We start from the raw sequence: 15,302 nt of genomic DNA on the forward strand, positions 1-15,302 counted from the left end.
AAACAAAGGAGGTCTCTATGACCTCTGGTTGGTCAATGGTTTCTTAAATACAACACCAAAAATACAGTATATACAAAAACCGAATTAAAAAGCTGAGATTCATTAAAATTAAAAAACAGAAGTCACATACTAGGAGAAAAAATCTGTAAAGCATGTATCTGAAAAAGGTCTTCTACCAAAAAAATACAAAGAATCTTAGGTAGCCTGGGTGGCTTAGTCAATTAAGTATTCAACTCTTGATTTCCACATAGGTCATGATCTAGGGGTTCTGGGATCAAGCCTTGCATTGGGCTCTGCACTCAGTGAGAAGTCTACTTGAGGATTCTCTTCTTCTCCCTCTGACCCTTCCCCTGCTCATGCACACACTCTTTCACTCTCTCTCACTTTAAAATAAATAAACCTTTAAAAACTCTGAAACTCAACAATAAGAAAATAAGCAGTATCATAAAAAATGGGGGAAAAAAGGGCGCCTGGGTGGCTCAGTGTGTTAAAGCCTCTGCCTTCAGCTCAGGTCATGATCTCGGGTCCTGGGATCAAGCCTCACATCAGGCTCTCTGCTCAGCAGGGAGCCTCCTTCCTCCTCTCTCTCTGCCTGCTTCTCTGACTACTCGTGATCTCTGTCTGTCAAATAAATAAAATCTTTTTAAAAAAATGGACAAAAAATTTGAACAGGCACACCAAAACAGGTGGCTCAGCATCCTTGGTCATTAGAGATATGCAAAGTAAAATCATAATCAGATACCACTACACACCTATTAATATGACTGAAATTGAAAATACCACATAAGTGTTGGTAAAGATGTGGATGAATTGGAAGTCTCATACACTGCTGACAGGAAGGTTAACAGCACAACTACTGTGGAAAAAGTCTATAGTTTCTTAAAATGTTATAGTCTAGCCACTGCTCTTGTAGACATTCATCCAAAAGGAATGAAGGCATATATCTATACAAACACTCATACATAGCAGCTTTATTGGCAATGTAAAAAAATTAGAAAAAGCCCAAATGTCATAAACAGGCTTAATAAATACTTATATATCCATAAAGCAGAATATCAGTCAGCAATAAAAGAAATGAACTATTGATACATGTTGCAACATGGATGAATCTTAAAATAATTATGCTGAATGAAAGAAACCAGACCAAAAAAAGTTCATACTGTATTTTTTCATGTACATAAAAATCCACAAAATGCATACATATTTATAATAAAGCATATCTGTGATTATCTAGGAATTAGAGATTTGGTTGGGAGGAGTGAAATGGAGGAATTGTAAAAGTACATGATGACACTCTTGGAGGTGGTAGCTGTATTGTGATGATAGATACATGGGTGTATATGTATGTTAAGATTTATCAAATTCTACACTTCAGAAAAAAATATTACAAAAGAAAATACCGGGCTCTATATCATAGCTCTCTTACTATGGTCGATTTGATACTGTTCAAAAATATTCTCTGTGTGCACGGAAGGAGTATGTTTCCCCAGTCTTTGATTTGAGGTTGGCTATGTGACTTTGGCCAATGGATAGTGTCAGGTATAAAACAAGGAGGAACTTGAAATGCTGTTGTGCTTTTGAACTCATCACCCTTGACTTTGTATTGTCACTAAAATGGCTACTTCTGAGTCACTATTGGTCCTTGATCCTGAGCACCAGAATGAGAAAATGTGGAGTACAGCTGCGCCCAAGCCACAGGAGGCCCAGCTGCCTGCTGCTAGAAGCAGAACCACCCAGTCAAGCACAGCTGAGATCAGGTGACCCTCAGGTGACTTGGAGAGACATGAGAAATAAATCCTTATTAGACTATGCTACTAAGATTTTGCAGTTATTCCACAGCAAAAGCTAACTGATACTTGCACCAAAGACAGCTTTGTCAAAATTGAGACTTAGAGCTGATCGTACGTACCTTTGAATCTGGGCTTCCCAAGAGGATCAGTTTCTCTTGTTGGACTTGAGCTAAAGTCAGTTATATTGACTGTGAACAGAAGATAAGAAATTATTTTAGCAAAATATAAAAAAGTTTCTTAATAAAATGAAAGAGTATTAAGAACCCTAAATATTTAATATGCATCCTGGTCAATTCCTTGTGATCTTGATTTCCTTTATTATAATTATACATATTACCCACAATAAAAGGCCTTTAATTGTGTCCTGCTGCAGGTGTTCTGAGTATACTAAATAATGATTTAAAGATTAAAGTAGGCAATAGTCAGTAATAAATTAATATATGTATGATTTATTTTTTAATTAGGTTTCATTCCCAAAGTGAGGCTTGAACTCATAATCCTGAGATCAGGGCAGTGATCAGCTGAGATCAGGCAGCAGAGCATGAGTGGCATGCTCTACTGACTGAGCCAGCCAGATACCCCAAGATATGTCAATAATAATGACATCTGATTTAGTGAGAAGCATTGAGTAATCTAGATCTTTTCAGGAAGATGTCTCTAAAAAACTTGGGTACTTTCTTCTCTATGAAGGGAAGGACCATATTCTATCTCAAAGCTTTAAACATGAGTATAATTTCAAAATTTAAAAAGACTCATATTGGCCATAAAATTGAACAAAGCAGATAATCCAGAACTGAGATACACTTCCCCCTAACTTGAAATCTTTCAGTACTTCATAGCTAAGCATCCAGCGTAAAGTGAAGGACATACTAACCAAGATCTTCTCCTGATGCGGGAACTGTTGGTTGCTTTTCATCTGTCTCTGTTCTCTCTGAAGGGGCTTCAGTAGGGCCGAGTGTGGCCCTCAAGGGTGGAGATGTTACTCGGTCCGATAAAATGATTCCTATAATGTGGAGCCAAAGTAGTCAGGCTTTATAGGAGCACTGCCAAGTTCTTATTTATTCTATAAATATTTTTCAGCACTTACACTATATGCCAGGCTTGGAGAGAAAACAAAACTGGTGTCTTTGATTGAAATAGATGTGTGAGCCAAATATACTGAAGCATTATAGATATGGTGAAAAAAATGGATAAAGTCGCAGAAAAAGAAAACAGACAGAGTAATAATGTCTATGGGGAAAGATGCAGGGTGGGTGAGGGGAGAGCAGGAATGTCTTCACAGAGGTTGTGCCAATAAAGAAGTGAGATAATCAGCAGGGAGATATGAGAGCTAAGAGCTATATTCTAGGCAGAGGTTGCAGGAAGAACCAAGCCAGGGAAGCACAAAACGACCTGGTGTGTTCAATTTAAAGGGGTGAGAGCTGAGATACTTTGGGGTGCCATGAGAGCTGACTGTGGAAGGACAGGAAAGGTCAGATCATGAAGGGCCTTCCATACCACAGATTTGGACATTGTCTTTAGGTGACAAGGACCCACTGAAAGATTTTCACTAGGAAAATAATGAGATGAGAAGGGGATGAATGGTCAGGTTGCAAGTTGGGTGGCCAAGAGGGGAGTCAAAAGATGAAAGTAGTTGTTGAAGGCAAAAGCAGAACAGGTGAACTACATATGGAGCAGTGGATTAGATGGAAGATGTTTTACAGGAAAGCTATCAAGGAGATGGAATGCCTTGACCTGGAGAGTAACTGGCAGGCATGGATTGGGCTGGAGAAGAAGGAAAAGGATGCTTACTATAACATCTGTTCTGTTGACTTCTACAATATATTCCTGCCCTGATGCACAAGGTAGAGCTGCTAATGTTTTAGCCCTTGGTCTCTCCCCCAGTACCATAATACTGGGGCCAGCATGAAGGCTGGTGAATGGGGTGGGGGGGGGTTTCAGTGAGAGGTACAGGATTTCATTTCAGGAGAAAACGATAAAGAGATGACAGGACCTCACATTTTCCATTACCCCTAGTAGGTTGGCAATGTACAGTACCTCATTCAAAATAATGCACTTGTTGAAAGGCCTGAGTGAGCTTCTGTCTCACAACCTTTAAAAAGGAAAAGTGAATTGGGGGAAATCAGAAGGGGAGATGAACCATGAGAGATGTGGACTCTGAGGAAAAAACTGAGGGTTTTTGAGGGGAGGGGCGTGGTGGCTTGGGTGAGTCTGGTGGTGGGCATTGTGGAGGGCACTTATTCCATGGAGCACTGGGTGTGGTGCATAAACAAAGAATCTTGGAACACTGCAAAAATTATATTAAAAAAAGAAGTGAACTGGCCTAGGGGCAGAGGGATGGTTTCTGGAACCTTACCCATCCAGGATCAGGACAGAAGCCCAATGTCCCCTGGACTCCCAGTGTCCAGTTTTGGGGGCCAACACAAGCACGTGTCCTGTGCTCCAAAGACTAGTCTATTGCCTAAACTAGCATGCCAAGAAGAGCTTGTGGTTGCCCAGGAAAATGAACATCACAGAGAGAGAAGGTATATGGCCAACATACCTGCACTTCCTGGCTTGCCAGTGACATTATTTGGTGGTAAAGGTTTTCTTCGTGGGGGCACAGGTCTAGGTGGCAAGTGTGGGCGGCGAGTGCCTGGGACTGCGACTACGAGATTATATTACAGATAAAGCTGGTATAAGGATTTACTCCATAAACATGCCAGGTTTTAAAAAATAGAACATTTGGTAAGTAGCAACTGGATGACAGAGGAGAGATTCCATAGAAAAGTGTCTATGAGTAATATATTCAGATATTCATCTAAATCAATTTTGGTAATACACCTAGGAACAATGAAGTCCATTAACATGTGGAAAAATATCCTCTAATTATAGGTCTGTTTGCCTTTTGAAACTCTACAGATGTAGAGAATTTAACATTTTTAGTTTCTCTATAGGCACAATAGTATTTCTGAGTTTCATTGTCCCCCATTGCCTTTGATTTTCAGACTACAATTTCTTATGTCATTTTAGCTTTAAATTGTTAAAGGATATAATTTCTCCTTTAGTGGATGCTCCATCCCACCACGGAAATCTACTATATAATTATAACTGAATAAACGCTTTCAGAACTTTCCAAAAGATTACAACAAAGCAGCCTTGACAGCAGAAGCAATAAGCCTATGCCTATGGAGAGCAGGGTCAATATGGGCAGTTGTGTATTGCACAAGGGCCCTTGGCAAGGGATACATGAATTGGAGCTGAAGTTTAACATGCACTCTGCTCACCCATCTGTGAGCCCTGGTGTAAGCCTGCCCGCCCAGAGGAAGGGCACATTGTACTAAAGAGTCTGCCTAAAGAGCAGACGGAAGAGGTACCTTAAAAAAAAAAAAAGATATTATTTATTTATTTGACAGAGAGAGGGATCACAAGTAGACAGAGAGGCAGGCGAGGTTGGGGGGTGGGGAGCAGGCTCCCTGCTGAGCAGAGAGCCCGATGCGGGGCTTGATCCCAGGACCCTGAGATCATGACCTGAGCTGAAGGCAGAGGCTTAACCCACTGAGCCACCCAGGCACCCCGTGGTACCTCTTAATATGATGTACAAATCATCTTTTCATACTTTGCACAAAGGCTGGCAAGGCTACAGGTGCCTAGAGCAATCCACCTTAACCCAAATTTTAAGTCTTGTATTACAGCTTAAAAATTCACCTCTTTCTTTGCATGATATATATTGGTTAAAAATCTTGAAGTAAAAGTGACAACCTAGGAAAATGGCTTGTGACTTTAAGTGCTCCTTGGGAGACTAGCGAGGGTACACTTGTGCACGTGCAGGGGAGTAAGTGGGATAACAGAGTATGGGTCTGTAGCCCAGGTGTTAGTACACCAGAGTAGGTTTCATAGCAACCTTGTAAATGGCATAGAATTCTTAATGCAAACCTTTCCAAGTCACCAGCTTCATCATTTTGGCCTATTATATAGAACACAGTCTTAAACTAGGAACATAAATTCTATCAGACAAAAGGATATTGTAGTAAATTACACAAGAACAAAACTTGAACATGGTGAAAGCTAGAACCCAAAGTGGCTCTTTAGCACTTGTCCATTGTGACCCCTCAAAATATTATACAAAGTGATTCTTGAATTAGTACCCCATCAGAGGCTCTTGTTAATATTTGATGGGTGCATAGAGCACTGTTCATTTTCCCAAAAAGATAATATTTTATATTTTTAATTTTTTTGGGGGGGGGCAGAGATTGAGAGTGAGTATGCACAGGGTGGAGGAGAGGCTGACAGAGAATCTTAAGCAGAGTCCACACCTGACACCCGACGCAGGGCTCCATCTCACAACCCTGAGATCAAGACCTGAGTCAAAATCAAGAGTCGGATGTTTAACCAACTGAACCACCCAGGTGCCCCAAAGGGAACCTTTGGGTACTTCTAGAGAAACATTCTAAAAAATATATTTTATTTTAGAATGTTTCTCTAGCAGTACTGTTGGCATGGTTCTTTGAGAGCTGTGAGGATGCTGTTTTTGCTACAACTTTTGACACTGCAGTTTCTGCCCAAGTAGCAGAGAAGAGCAAAGTAAGGGAGTCAGTATCTTATTCCTTACCTGGTTTTTTGGTGGAGTGGGTAGAGTCCACGGACACATTTTTACCAGCACCTGATGGCTTTGGGGCTTGCTTGACCCCTATGAGCAGACAGAATGAAAGGAAGTGAGTAAACAGCAAAAATGTGTTAAGTGTTTTTTCACAGAAATTTGGTAATCAGTGATAATGTGCATTCAATGCAGAACAGTGGAACTGGTGTTTTTGTGCCCAGACATTTTAATTGGCTTCTCCTGTTTGTATATAGAAGATACTCAGAGTACTATATTCATTAGCTGTAATAATTTTTCTGAAGAGTTAGTATTTAATTATGGATCATGGTATTGTCTTAGTTTTCCATGATGCCCACACTGTACTGCCTTCCTGGGTGGTATGGTCTTACCAGGCAGACTTCATATTCAGTGACTGGCCATTTTTTGTCAATATTCATGAGCACATTCTGTGGTTTAAAAAAAATTTTTTCCTCCACCCCCCTAAAACCTCTTAAAATTCCAATGTGTTTGGATTTATCCTTGGTAAGTTGACTTCAAAAATATTCCTGGAGAAGCCTTGGCTATCATGCTGGTTAGGCCGCATACTGGATTTGTAATTTTGAGACTTGTAAATTAGTCCTGGGCAGGCACAGGGCTCCAAATTGCTATTGGATGAAATTGATCTGAAAATTGTTTTGTATGAAATTTTATCTCCTAAGTCTCTCAAATATAATCTGGTGGTTATTAGTCATTGACCTAAACACCCATGCTAAGAGTTTGAATATCTATCCTAAAGAGAGGGGGAGCCAATTTAGGTTTTGTCTTATTTTTTTGAATTATTATGTTTTTACCTTATAAAATAATCTTCCCCAATGTCGCTGACAGTCATCATTAAGAAAGAACAGAAACAGATATTATCCATACAAACAGACAAGAATCTATGGACTCCGGGAAACAAACTGAGGGTTTTAGAGGGGTGTGTTGGGTGGATAGGTTCACCTGGGATGGGTATTAAGGAGGGTACGTATTTCATGGAGCATTGGGTGTTATGTGCAAACAATGAATCATGGAACACTAATGATGTACTATATGGTGACTAACATAATAATAAAATTCTCTATACTCGGAGGACCTGACTGTAATTCACATACTTAAAAAATAAGAATATTTAGTATACTAGTCCATACATGAACAAGGACAACCCAAATCACCACCTTGTTTTGAGTATTCACTGTGTTCTAGGGACTATGTAGAGACATTACACACTCAATCTCATTTAATGTGCAGGCAGATATATTAAAATAATATTGATTAAAATACAGGAAAACTTTGCCAAAAATCAGATATTAGCACATTAAGTGATGAAATTATTATAAATCAACATTTTAATTAATGTAGAAATAGCATTACAATTAACATTATCATTATTATTAATACTATAATAATTATAATAAACATTAACTTATAAATCCCAGTACTTCAATCTCATAACTCTCTGCCTCTTGGTTAAGAGAGTATATATAAAATCATGGAGAATGTTTATAGGGAGCCATGAATGAAGTGTTGCTTATTTGTAGTAGGGTGAATATGTTTTTGAGGTCAATGGTTATTTTGTGGCTAATTCCACAGGTATGGCAAAAACAAATGGCTCATTAGTCTTCTTCCTGTATCCACTCTCAGTGTAATGTGGTCATTTGGGTGTTTTTGTTGGAAAAGGACTCATTTGTTCGTGGCATAGAGGAATGGAAAGTACTTCCATTGTGGGATAACCTGGTTTGGTGAACCTGATTTACCACTACTCTTTGAGACTAAAAAATGTATTGTGTGTTCCAGAAGGCTAGTAGATTGTGTGTGCCTGTAGTCATTCTTCTTCACACTTTCCCAAATCTTTCTAACTCCAAAACAAAAACAAAGCATTTTGGCTCAAAGCACCTTCCATATTCAGTGCCTTATTTGATCCATACAACCCTTCTGTGTGGAAGATATCATCCAGATCCTATAGGCGAAGAAACCCAAGGCAGGGGAAGATTAAGCAACTCAAAGCTAGGAAGTGTTGGGACTCAGACAGACATATGCCCAGCTTAAAGCCTAGCTCTTAACCACTAAGTGGCATAGCACAGTGTACTGTCAGCTTCTTGTTTCTGTCATTCCTCCCAAAGATGCTAAGGGACATTAGCTTTAGAGTCCTATCTTCTGCCTTTTCGGTTGTTTGAGGCATCACTATTGTAAATGGCCCTGGATGGCAAGCATGTATCATCCAAGCATGCCACTAATGTGTGGGACTCAGAGAATAGCAGATTCTGACAGTGGACAAGTCCTCTGAGCCACAGGGTCTCGTCAATTGGAGATATAGGAGAGAATCCAAAACTCTGCAGGCCTACTTTAAGAGTAAGACCAAAGATACAATTTCCCTGGCTTTTTTCTAATTAAGAAAAAATCAGCAGAAACCACCTATTGTGTCAGCTTCTCTATAGGTAGAGACAGAAGCATCTTACTATTAAATATAAGTACCCAAATCAATCAGCAGCTAACCTGGACTTTCTTCAGCCTTCAGAAACAGATAGAAGTTGTCAGGGTAGAAAAATGTTGTTAAGAGCCTTGCGAAAGGCAGCCATGGGGCTCAGGGACAGGGCACTGAACTGGGGACAGGGGGATGAACTCCGGTTCTGGCCATGCCTACATCTTACTGTGGTTTGCATGTCAGCCAGGCAGCAATACGAGCACCAGGGCCCAAACTCCAGTGAACTTCTTTTGCTCTGAATCAGAGAGCAAGTGAAGGCCAGAGGTAGCAGAGAGGTGGCAGGAAGGCCAAGGAGGAAGCCAGGAAGAGAGATACTATGGAGAAAGAATTCTCAGGAATTGGCACTTAATCAGCCAGTCTGGCCCAGGCTGTGACCTGAATTCTTTTTCCTTCAGGCAGGATTAATCAACATATTTTCAGAAGGGCAGAACTGGCTCTGGAAATACCAAGTGGAGCTTTAGCATGAGCCCCCATTTGCCGTATGGGAGTTCTCCAAAAATTTCTGGATTTACATAGTTTACTCCTTAGCAGTTTATTGTCAAAAATGAAATTATGATTTTTAACCATGGTAACAAAAAACGTTGCACAAAAACACAGTAAACTGAAAATCCATTTCCAAATGTACTAGACACTATTCCTGTGACCAAAAAGCGGTGGTCTTTATGCATGATTGGTCTCTGTGCCTTTGTCTCCAAATCTCAGCACCTTGCTAAAAAGCCAGGAGTGATGAGCCAGCAGACTGAAAGGGTTAGCCACAGCCCAGAAAAACACATTCCTCATCCCGGAGGAGTCTGGTTTCTGGTTGTCAAGCACACTCTATGGGGGCAGTCAAGTGTGGATTCCTCATTAGGAGGCAGAAAGAGGAGTCTCAGGTTCAAGTATGTAACATATCTGCTAAACCACATGTGTCAAGTTGGTTTCCAGACTATATTTTGCCTGAAACATAATGGACCTTCAACAGAGGACCTGTACAGCTCAGCAACTTCCTTCCATAGGGAGAAAGTTGGAGAATAGAAGTTAGCCTACTCTGTGTTGGACAGACAGCAAACATTTTCAGCTTTGTGGACCATATTGTCTCCATCACAATTATTTCACTCTACCATTCTATTGTGAAAGCAGGCTATGTTTCAACAAAACTTTATTCATGAAAATAGGCCATGAGCCAGATTTGGCCTGTGGGACTATAGTCTGTGTGACCTCCTGGTCCAGGGCATGCTTGTTGCATCTCTGCAGTGTAGATCTGAAGTTGGCTGTAATTTTTAGAACACACCAGTGAAGCTGAAACACATCTCTGGAAAACCTGTAAAAGCAGAATGCTGGAAAATGACCCACCTACAACCTCAACCTCTGTAGGGTACTTTCAGACTTTGAGGTGGAGGCGTATTTATAAATGTAGCTGAGAAATGCATATAAAGCTAGTCAAATACCTGTAATGATGTCATGAAATAAGAAACCTGGCTCAAGATGGTTTAAAGACTCTTGGGTTTATGAAATCATTGCAAGATTTTTATAGAGGACTAAATAATCAAAGGTCCATAGTTTTAAGACCTAAGGGCACAATCTTATGTGGCCTAAAACCATGAGGAATATGACCTATAAATACTAAACACTTCCTTTATCAACTGGTTTTTCTTTTTAATGTAAAATATCTGGGCTGAAAATTTCAGCAAGAAAAACTACAGGAAAATGTATGTGAGATGGATGAATAATAAAGATAAATATTCTGGGCAAGATGTCACATTTGATTAGAAATCAATTGACACAAATTAAGTCTCATTAAGATTCAGTAGAAACTAGATGTGAGTGTGGATGAGATAGTGGACTGGGTCAGAGGAGAAAATAAACTTAAAAAAAAAAAACCCTGCATTTTTAGTAAACAAGCCAGAAAAAAATTATGCAGAATCAAAGTAAGATGGACTCATGTAATTCACTAATCTGGAGAGAATAGATTTTAAGACACTCTTCTCACGAATTTTTAAAAACCTTATTCCCTAAGCAAATAGTCTGAGAGCTATTAAATTTTCCATTCATTATATCCTACATGTCATCTATGATTTCCAACTTTGATATCATTTACTTCCTTTTTTGCCTTATTGCATTGGGTAAATACTCCACTACTCTTTTCAGCATAAGTGGTAAAAGTAGGAATCCCTGTGCTCTTGATGTGAGGAGAAAAACATTCAGACGATTAAGTATGATGTTATTTGCAGGTTTTTCAGATATGTCCTTTATCAGAGTGAGGAAAATTCCTTCTAGTCTTAGTTTTCTGTGAGTTTCCATCATGAATGGATTTTGAATTTTGTCTGATGGTTGTTTTTTTGTATTTATTGAGGCGATGGTATGATTTTTCTCCTTTTCACTGATACTGTGATGAATTATACAAATTTGTTTGGATGTTGAGCCAACCTTGCATTCTTGAGGCAAATATCATTTGGTTGTTATGTGATATTGTAGTAGATCTGGAAATATATCACCCTGACGTGGTGAGGCTCTCTCAGCTAAGGCTGATTCTGAAGGAACTGAAAGAGGATGCTGTCTGTGGACTTCATTACCTGCAGATGGGCAGCATTCCCCAAAGCGGAATTCCATCAGACGATAGAACATGTGCAATGCATTTTGGTTGGGGATGGAAGTAGAGCAAGGGAAGCAGAAACTGAGCTCAGTTTTGTCTATAATTGTGCTCACCAACCCATTTCTACTAGCAACCAACTAATTAAAATGAAGAAGCTCTGTTAAGAGGACATCCTTCCACAGTTTAACTAGATGAATTAATACTACAAAGTTGATTTCATCTACACAAAAGGGTAATAGATGTCAGTCTGTGTTACAAGGGGCTCTGGAAAAAAAAATGTTTGTATTGCAAATAAACTTATAATAATGCTGTCTTATTTCTTCTGGAAAACAGTTAGCATTTTCCTAGTGAGTACCAATACTTGATTACACTAAAAGTTAATGACTTTCAAGTTTGATCATAGCTACCTGTTCTTTAATTTGCTTTGTTGACACAAGTGCTTTCTTCATTTTCACTTAGTCAAACTCCAGGGAAGTGTTTTGACTATTAACAAGGTGGTTCATTTAGACCCAGATTGTTTATGTCAATATGAGAAACTATGCATTGCCTAATCCCACAGTTGGGAATAATAAAAAAACAGCTGATCACAAATAGATATTGGAATGCTTTCTTGCTTTTCATGAGTCAGGGATTTATAGTAATTGCCTTATTAATTAGTTTGAAGAAAAGTGGATTCCTAGAACTTCACACACTGTAAGCCCTAATAGAAAAAAACTTTAAAACAAATCTAAATGATTTTTAGACCAAATATCTTCAGGTATTATTCATATCTCACTCTCACTAGGGAACCATCATGGATTTATTTATATATGTATTAAAAATGTTATTAACATGCTTTTTTCATAAGAACACACATGATTTGTACTGTTAAAAAAATATTGCAAGTGCGTGGGTGGCTCAGTTGGTTGTGTCAAACTATTAATTTTGGCTCAACTCATGGTTTCAGGATTGTGAGATTGAGACCTGTATGGGGCTCCACATTGGGCATGGAGTCTGCTTAAGATTCTCTCTCTCCCCCTCTGTCCCACCCCTCTCCTCTCTTAAATAAATAAATAAATAAATAAAGCAAGCAAGCAAGCAAGGAAATGATACAATCCCATATTAAGGCATCTAATAACCACCATTTATCCACTTAGTGAGTTAGGTGTTTGAACTTTAATCAGATAACTGTCTTAGTTATCTGCATGACTCCTACTTCCAGAGATCTGGTTGGATTAGGTCAATGTCATTTAATTCTCAAATTAAGCTGAATGTTTTGGTAATGTTACAATGCCTGTAGCCAGTATTATGTTAGCTGCTCTTGTTAGACTATCATGTTCCCCACTGCCAACAGTTGCAGGTCTTAATAAAAAAAAATTGTAATGATACTGGTGAAACTACCAACTTAAAAACAAAGTGATTATAGTCTTGAAGTTTGAGCCTATGTATAGAAAGTGTTTCTGAAATTAGAGAAAACAGTTATTTTGATATTTTATCCACTAATACATATTATACATAGTAATCAGGATCCTTTCAAGAATTCAAGACTATACATGGTAGTTGATTTTATGGACTGAGTTTAGAAAAGAAAAATTCTTTTTCTATGTTTTCAGACACTGGAAATTTTGATTTTAGAATGAGTTACAATTTCCAATTCCAGTTATATTAAGAACTTCCAAAACTGGTGAAAAAGAAATTTGAAGTGTGAATTCAATAAAAATACAAATTTTGAATGAACACTTTTATAGTTTGGAGAGGATCAAAAATAAATAAATTTGTGGTCATTACCTGTTCCCATTCCATTCCCTTTGGGTGTCCTACTGGGTTTGAGTCTACTAGGTCTTGTAGTTGTCTTATTCAGAACTACAATAAAGTGGGAAATAAATAGGTTAGAAATTTTCTTGTTAAAACCTTGCAGCCAAGGCAAAGAGAAGTTCCCAGAGAATTGGAAGTCATTTAACTAGGCAACAGAAAAATGATTGCTTACCAAAAACTATTGTTTTAAATATGGAAACCACAATTCTGGTTTAAAAATCACAGACTTGAATGTGGGAAGAGTGACCTGATTTTTTACTCTGAGGTGATCACTGGCTTGAAGAACTAACTGGCAAGGGAATTTATAGGTCTAAATGGGAAATCCCTCAGTTAACTTCTAAGCACTGGATACATTTCAAAACAGAACTGAAGAAAGATCAGGACTACATATATACCCAATGAAAAACCAAAACTTGAAGCATCTTTACATGCCAAGGTCTTAATTCATGACTCATAAGTTGGTGGGTCTTTTGCAGGGGTCTCTACATACAGGTGTTCCCTCTTAACCTGGTACAAGTTCACTGTTGAACATAGAGTATGATGAAATCATTTTAATTTCTCTTCCGCTCTATGGAGAGCCAGAGCATTGCCAGTGCTTTTAGAGGTCACTTGTCATATCCTCTGGAGACTCTTCAGGGCAAAGCACAAAGTATATTGTGGTTAGGAGAGCAAGCTCTGGAGCCAGAATTGCTTGCCTTCAAATCTACTTCCTACCTCTTCTCATGCTTTTCTCAACTGTACCCCACAAGACACATGGCAAGCCCTCAGTCAATGTTAGCCATTGTTGTTATGGTTTCATTATTGTGTATAAACCTTTACTGTAACCAGCCACACATTAAGCTCATGGTACAGAGGGCACATGGAGATGTATTTGTTTATAAAAGATGTCTGTGCCTTATTACCTTTGGTTCTTGGAACATTACTGCCAACCCAACCCACAGAACACACACACACGCACACAAACACACATAACCACACGGAATCTGCAGAAACCGAAGGATAAAAATGATTTCTTTTCCCATATTCCCAGAGAGATGTAGATGAAGAACATTAATTTATAAGCCAGCTTCATTATTTAGAACTTTAAGACGACTTGGAATTGCAGCAACAAAATGTCAGTGTCTTTGGTATAACTTGTGCTTTAGCACAGGAACAATTTACATGAACCAGATCAGCCTCTCCAAGTTAACTTTTCCTTAACAAGCTCCAGTGACAGAGATCCTAGAACTTTTGGAGAATTCAATAAATGTAAATGTATTTTCCAATGTTTATAATTTTTACTGTATATGATCTATAAAATATGTGTATACGTGTGTGTGTGTTTTATTATCTGAAGGAATCAAGGAAACATGTTCTCCCAGAACAAACATCTTTTATACTAGAATAGACTATCTCTTCTTAAATATTATTTGAGAGCTAGTAATATCTGAATAGCTAACTCTAATTCTTTTCCTATAATTGCCATGGAAAACTGAAGGAGTATGTGTGAGATTTACACACTGATGCTATTCTAAAAATACTTCTCTACTGATAAATTTCCATGGGAGTCTTTATATCTGGTCATCCTTAAAAACCTTAGTCACATTTTATCATTACCATAGATTCATTATTACCTCTCCACAAGGATCTGAATTTCTGCACATCCTTTATTGCCATTTAGAGATATATATCCCTCCCTTGTGTATGCTACTGTTTCAACACATTTTATACCTTCTCAGGTGTGCTGATTATTTAGGTCATCAGAAAGAGAAACAACTTACTGGGTCTGATGTGTGCTTTGTCTGGTATTCTGGGCCTCACAGGAGTAGTATACAATCTGTGTGGTGCTGAAACAGAGGAAAGGCTTTGTATTTAATCACCAACTTTCCATTAAATGGGGAGTTAGCATCCTAGGGACTAGCAACTCATACACTTTGCATGGAAGTAGAAAGGAGGTTCTGAAACCTGCAATTATCCATTACAGCATTGCTGCTAAAGGAAAACAAAGCAAGCATACATATTCATGACTGGAAGTAAAGTCACAGAGTGAGCTAGGTCATTTGTAATGTGTGTCAAGGATTAGTCTTC

General features: G+C 38.6%; 1 protein-coding gene across 1 annotated transcript in view; it reads right to left on the minus strand.

The window, feature by feature from the left end:
* ABI3BP (ABI family member 3 binding protein) overlaps window positions 1–15,302 on the minus strand; it is a 256,353-nt gene that overhangs the window by 35,538 nt on the left and 205,513 nt on the right. The window contains exons 24-29 of the mRNA XM_080808158.1: window positions 14,996–15,061; window positions 13,209–13,283; window positions 6,382–6,459; window positions 4,333–4,437; window positions 2,665–2,793; window positions 1,910–1,978 (exon numbers count right to left, since the gene is read on the minus strand). Of these exons, the coding sequence (XP_080664284.1) occupies window positions 1,910–1,978; window positions 2,665–2,793; window positions 4,333–4,437; window positions 6,382–6,459; window positions 13,209–13,283; window positions 14,996–15,061 (522 nt within the window). The remainder of the gene's footprint in view (window positions 1–1,909; window positions 1,979–2,664; window positions 2,794–4,332; window positions 4,438–6,381; window positions 6,460–13,208; window positions 13,284–14,995; window positions 15,062–15,302) is intronic.

This window comes from Martes martes (genome assembly GCF_963455335.1).
Source record: "Martes martes genome assembly, chromosome: 1".
Classification (NCBI taxonomy): Eukaryota; Metazoa; Chordata; class Mammalia; order Carnivora; family Mustelidae; genus Martes; species Martes martes.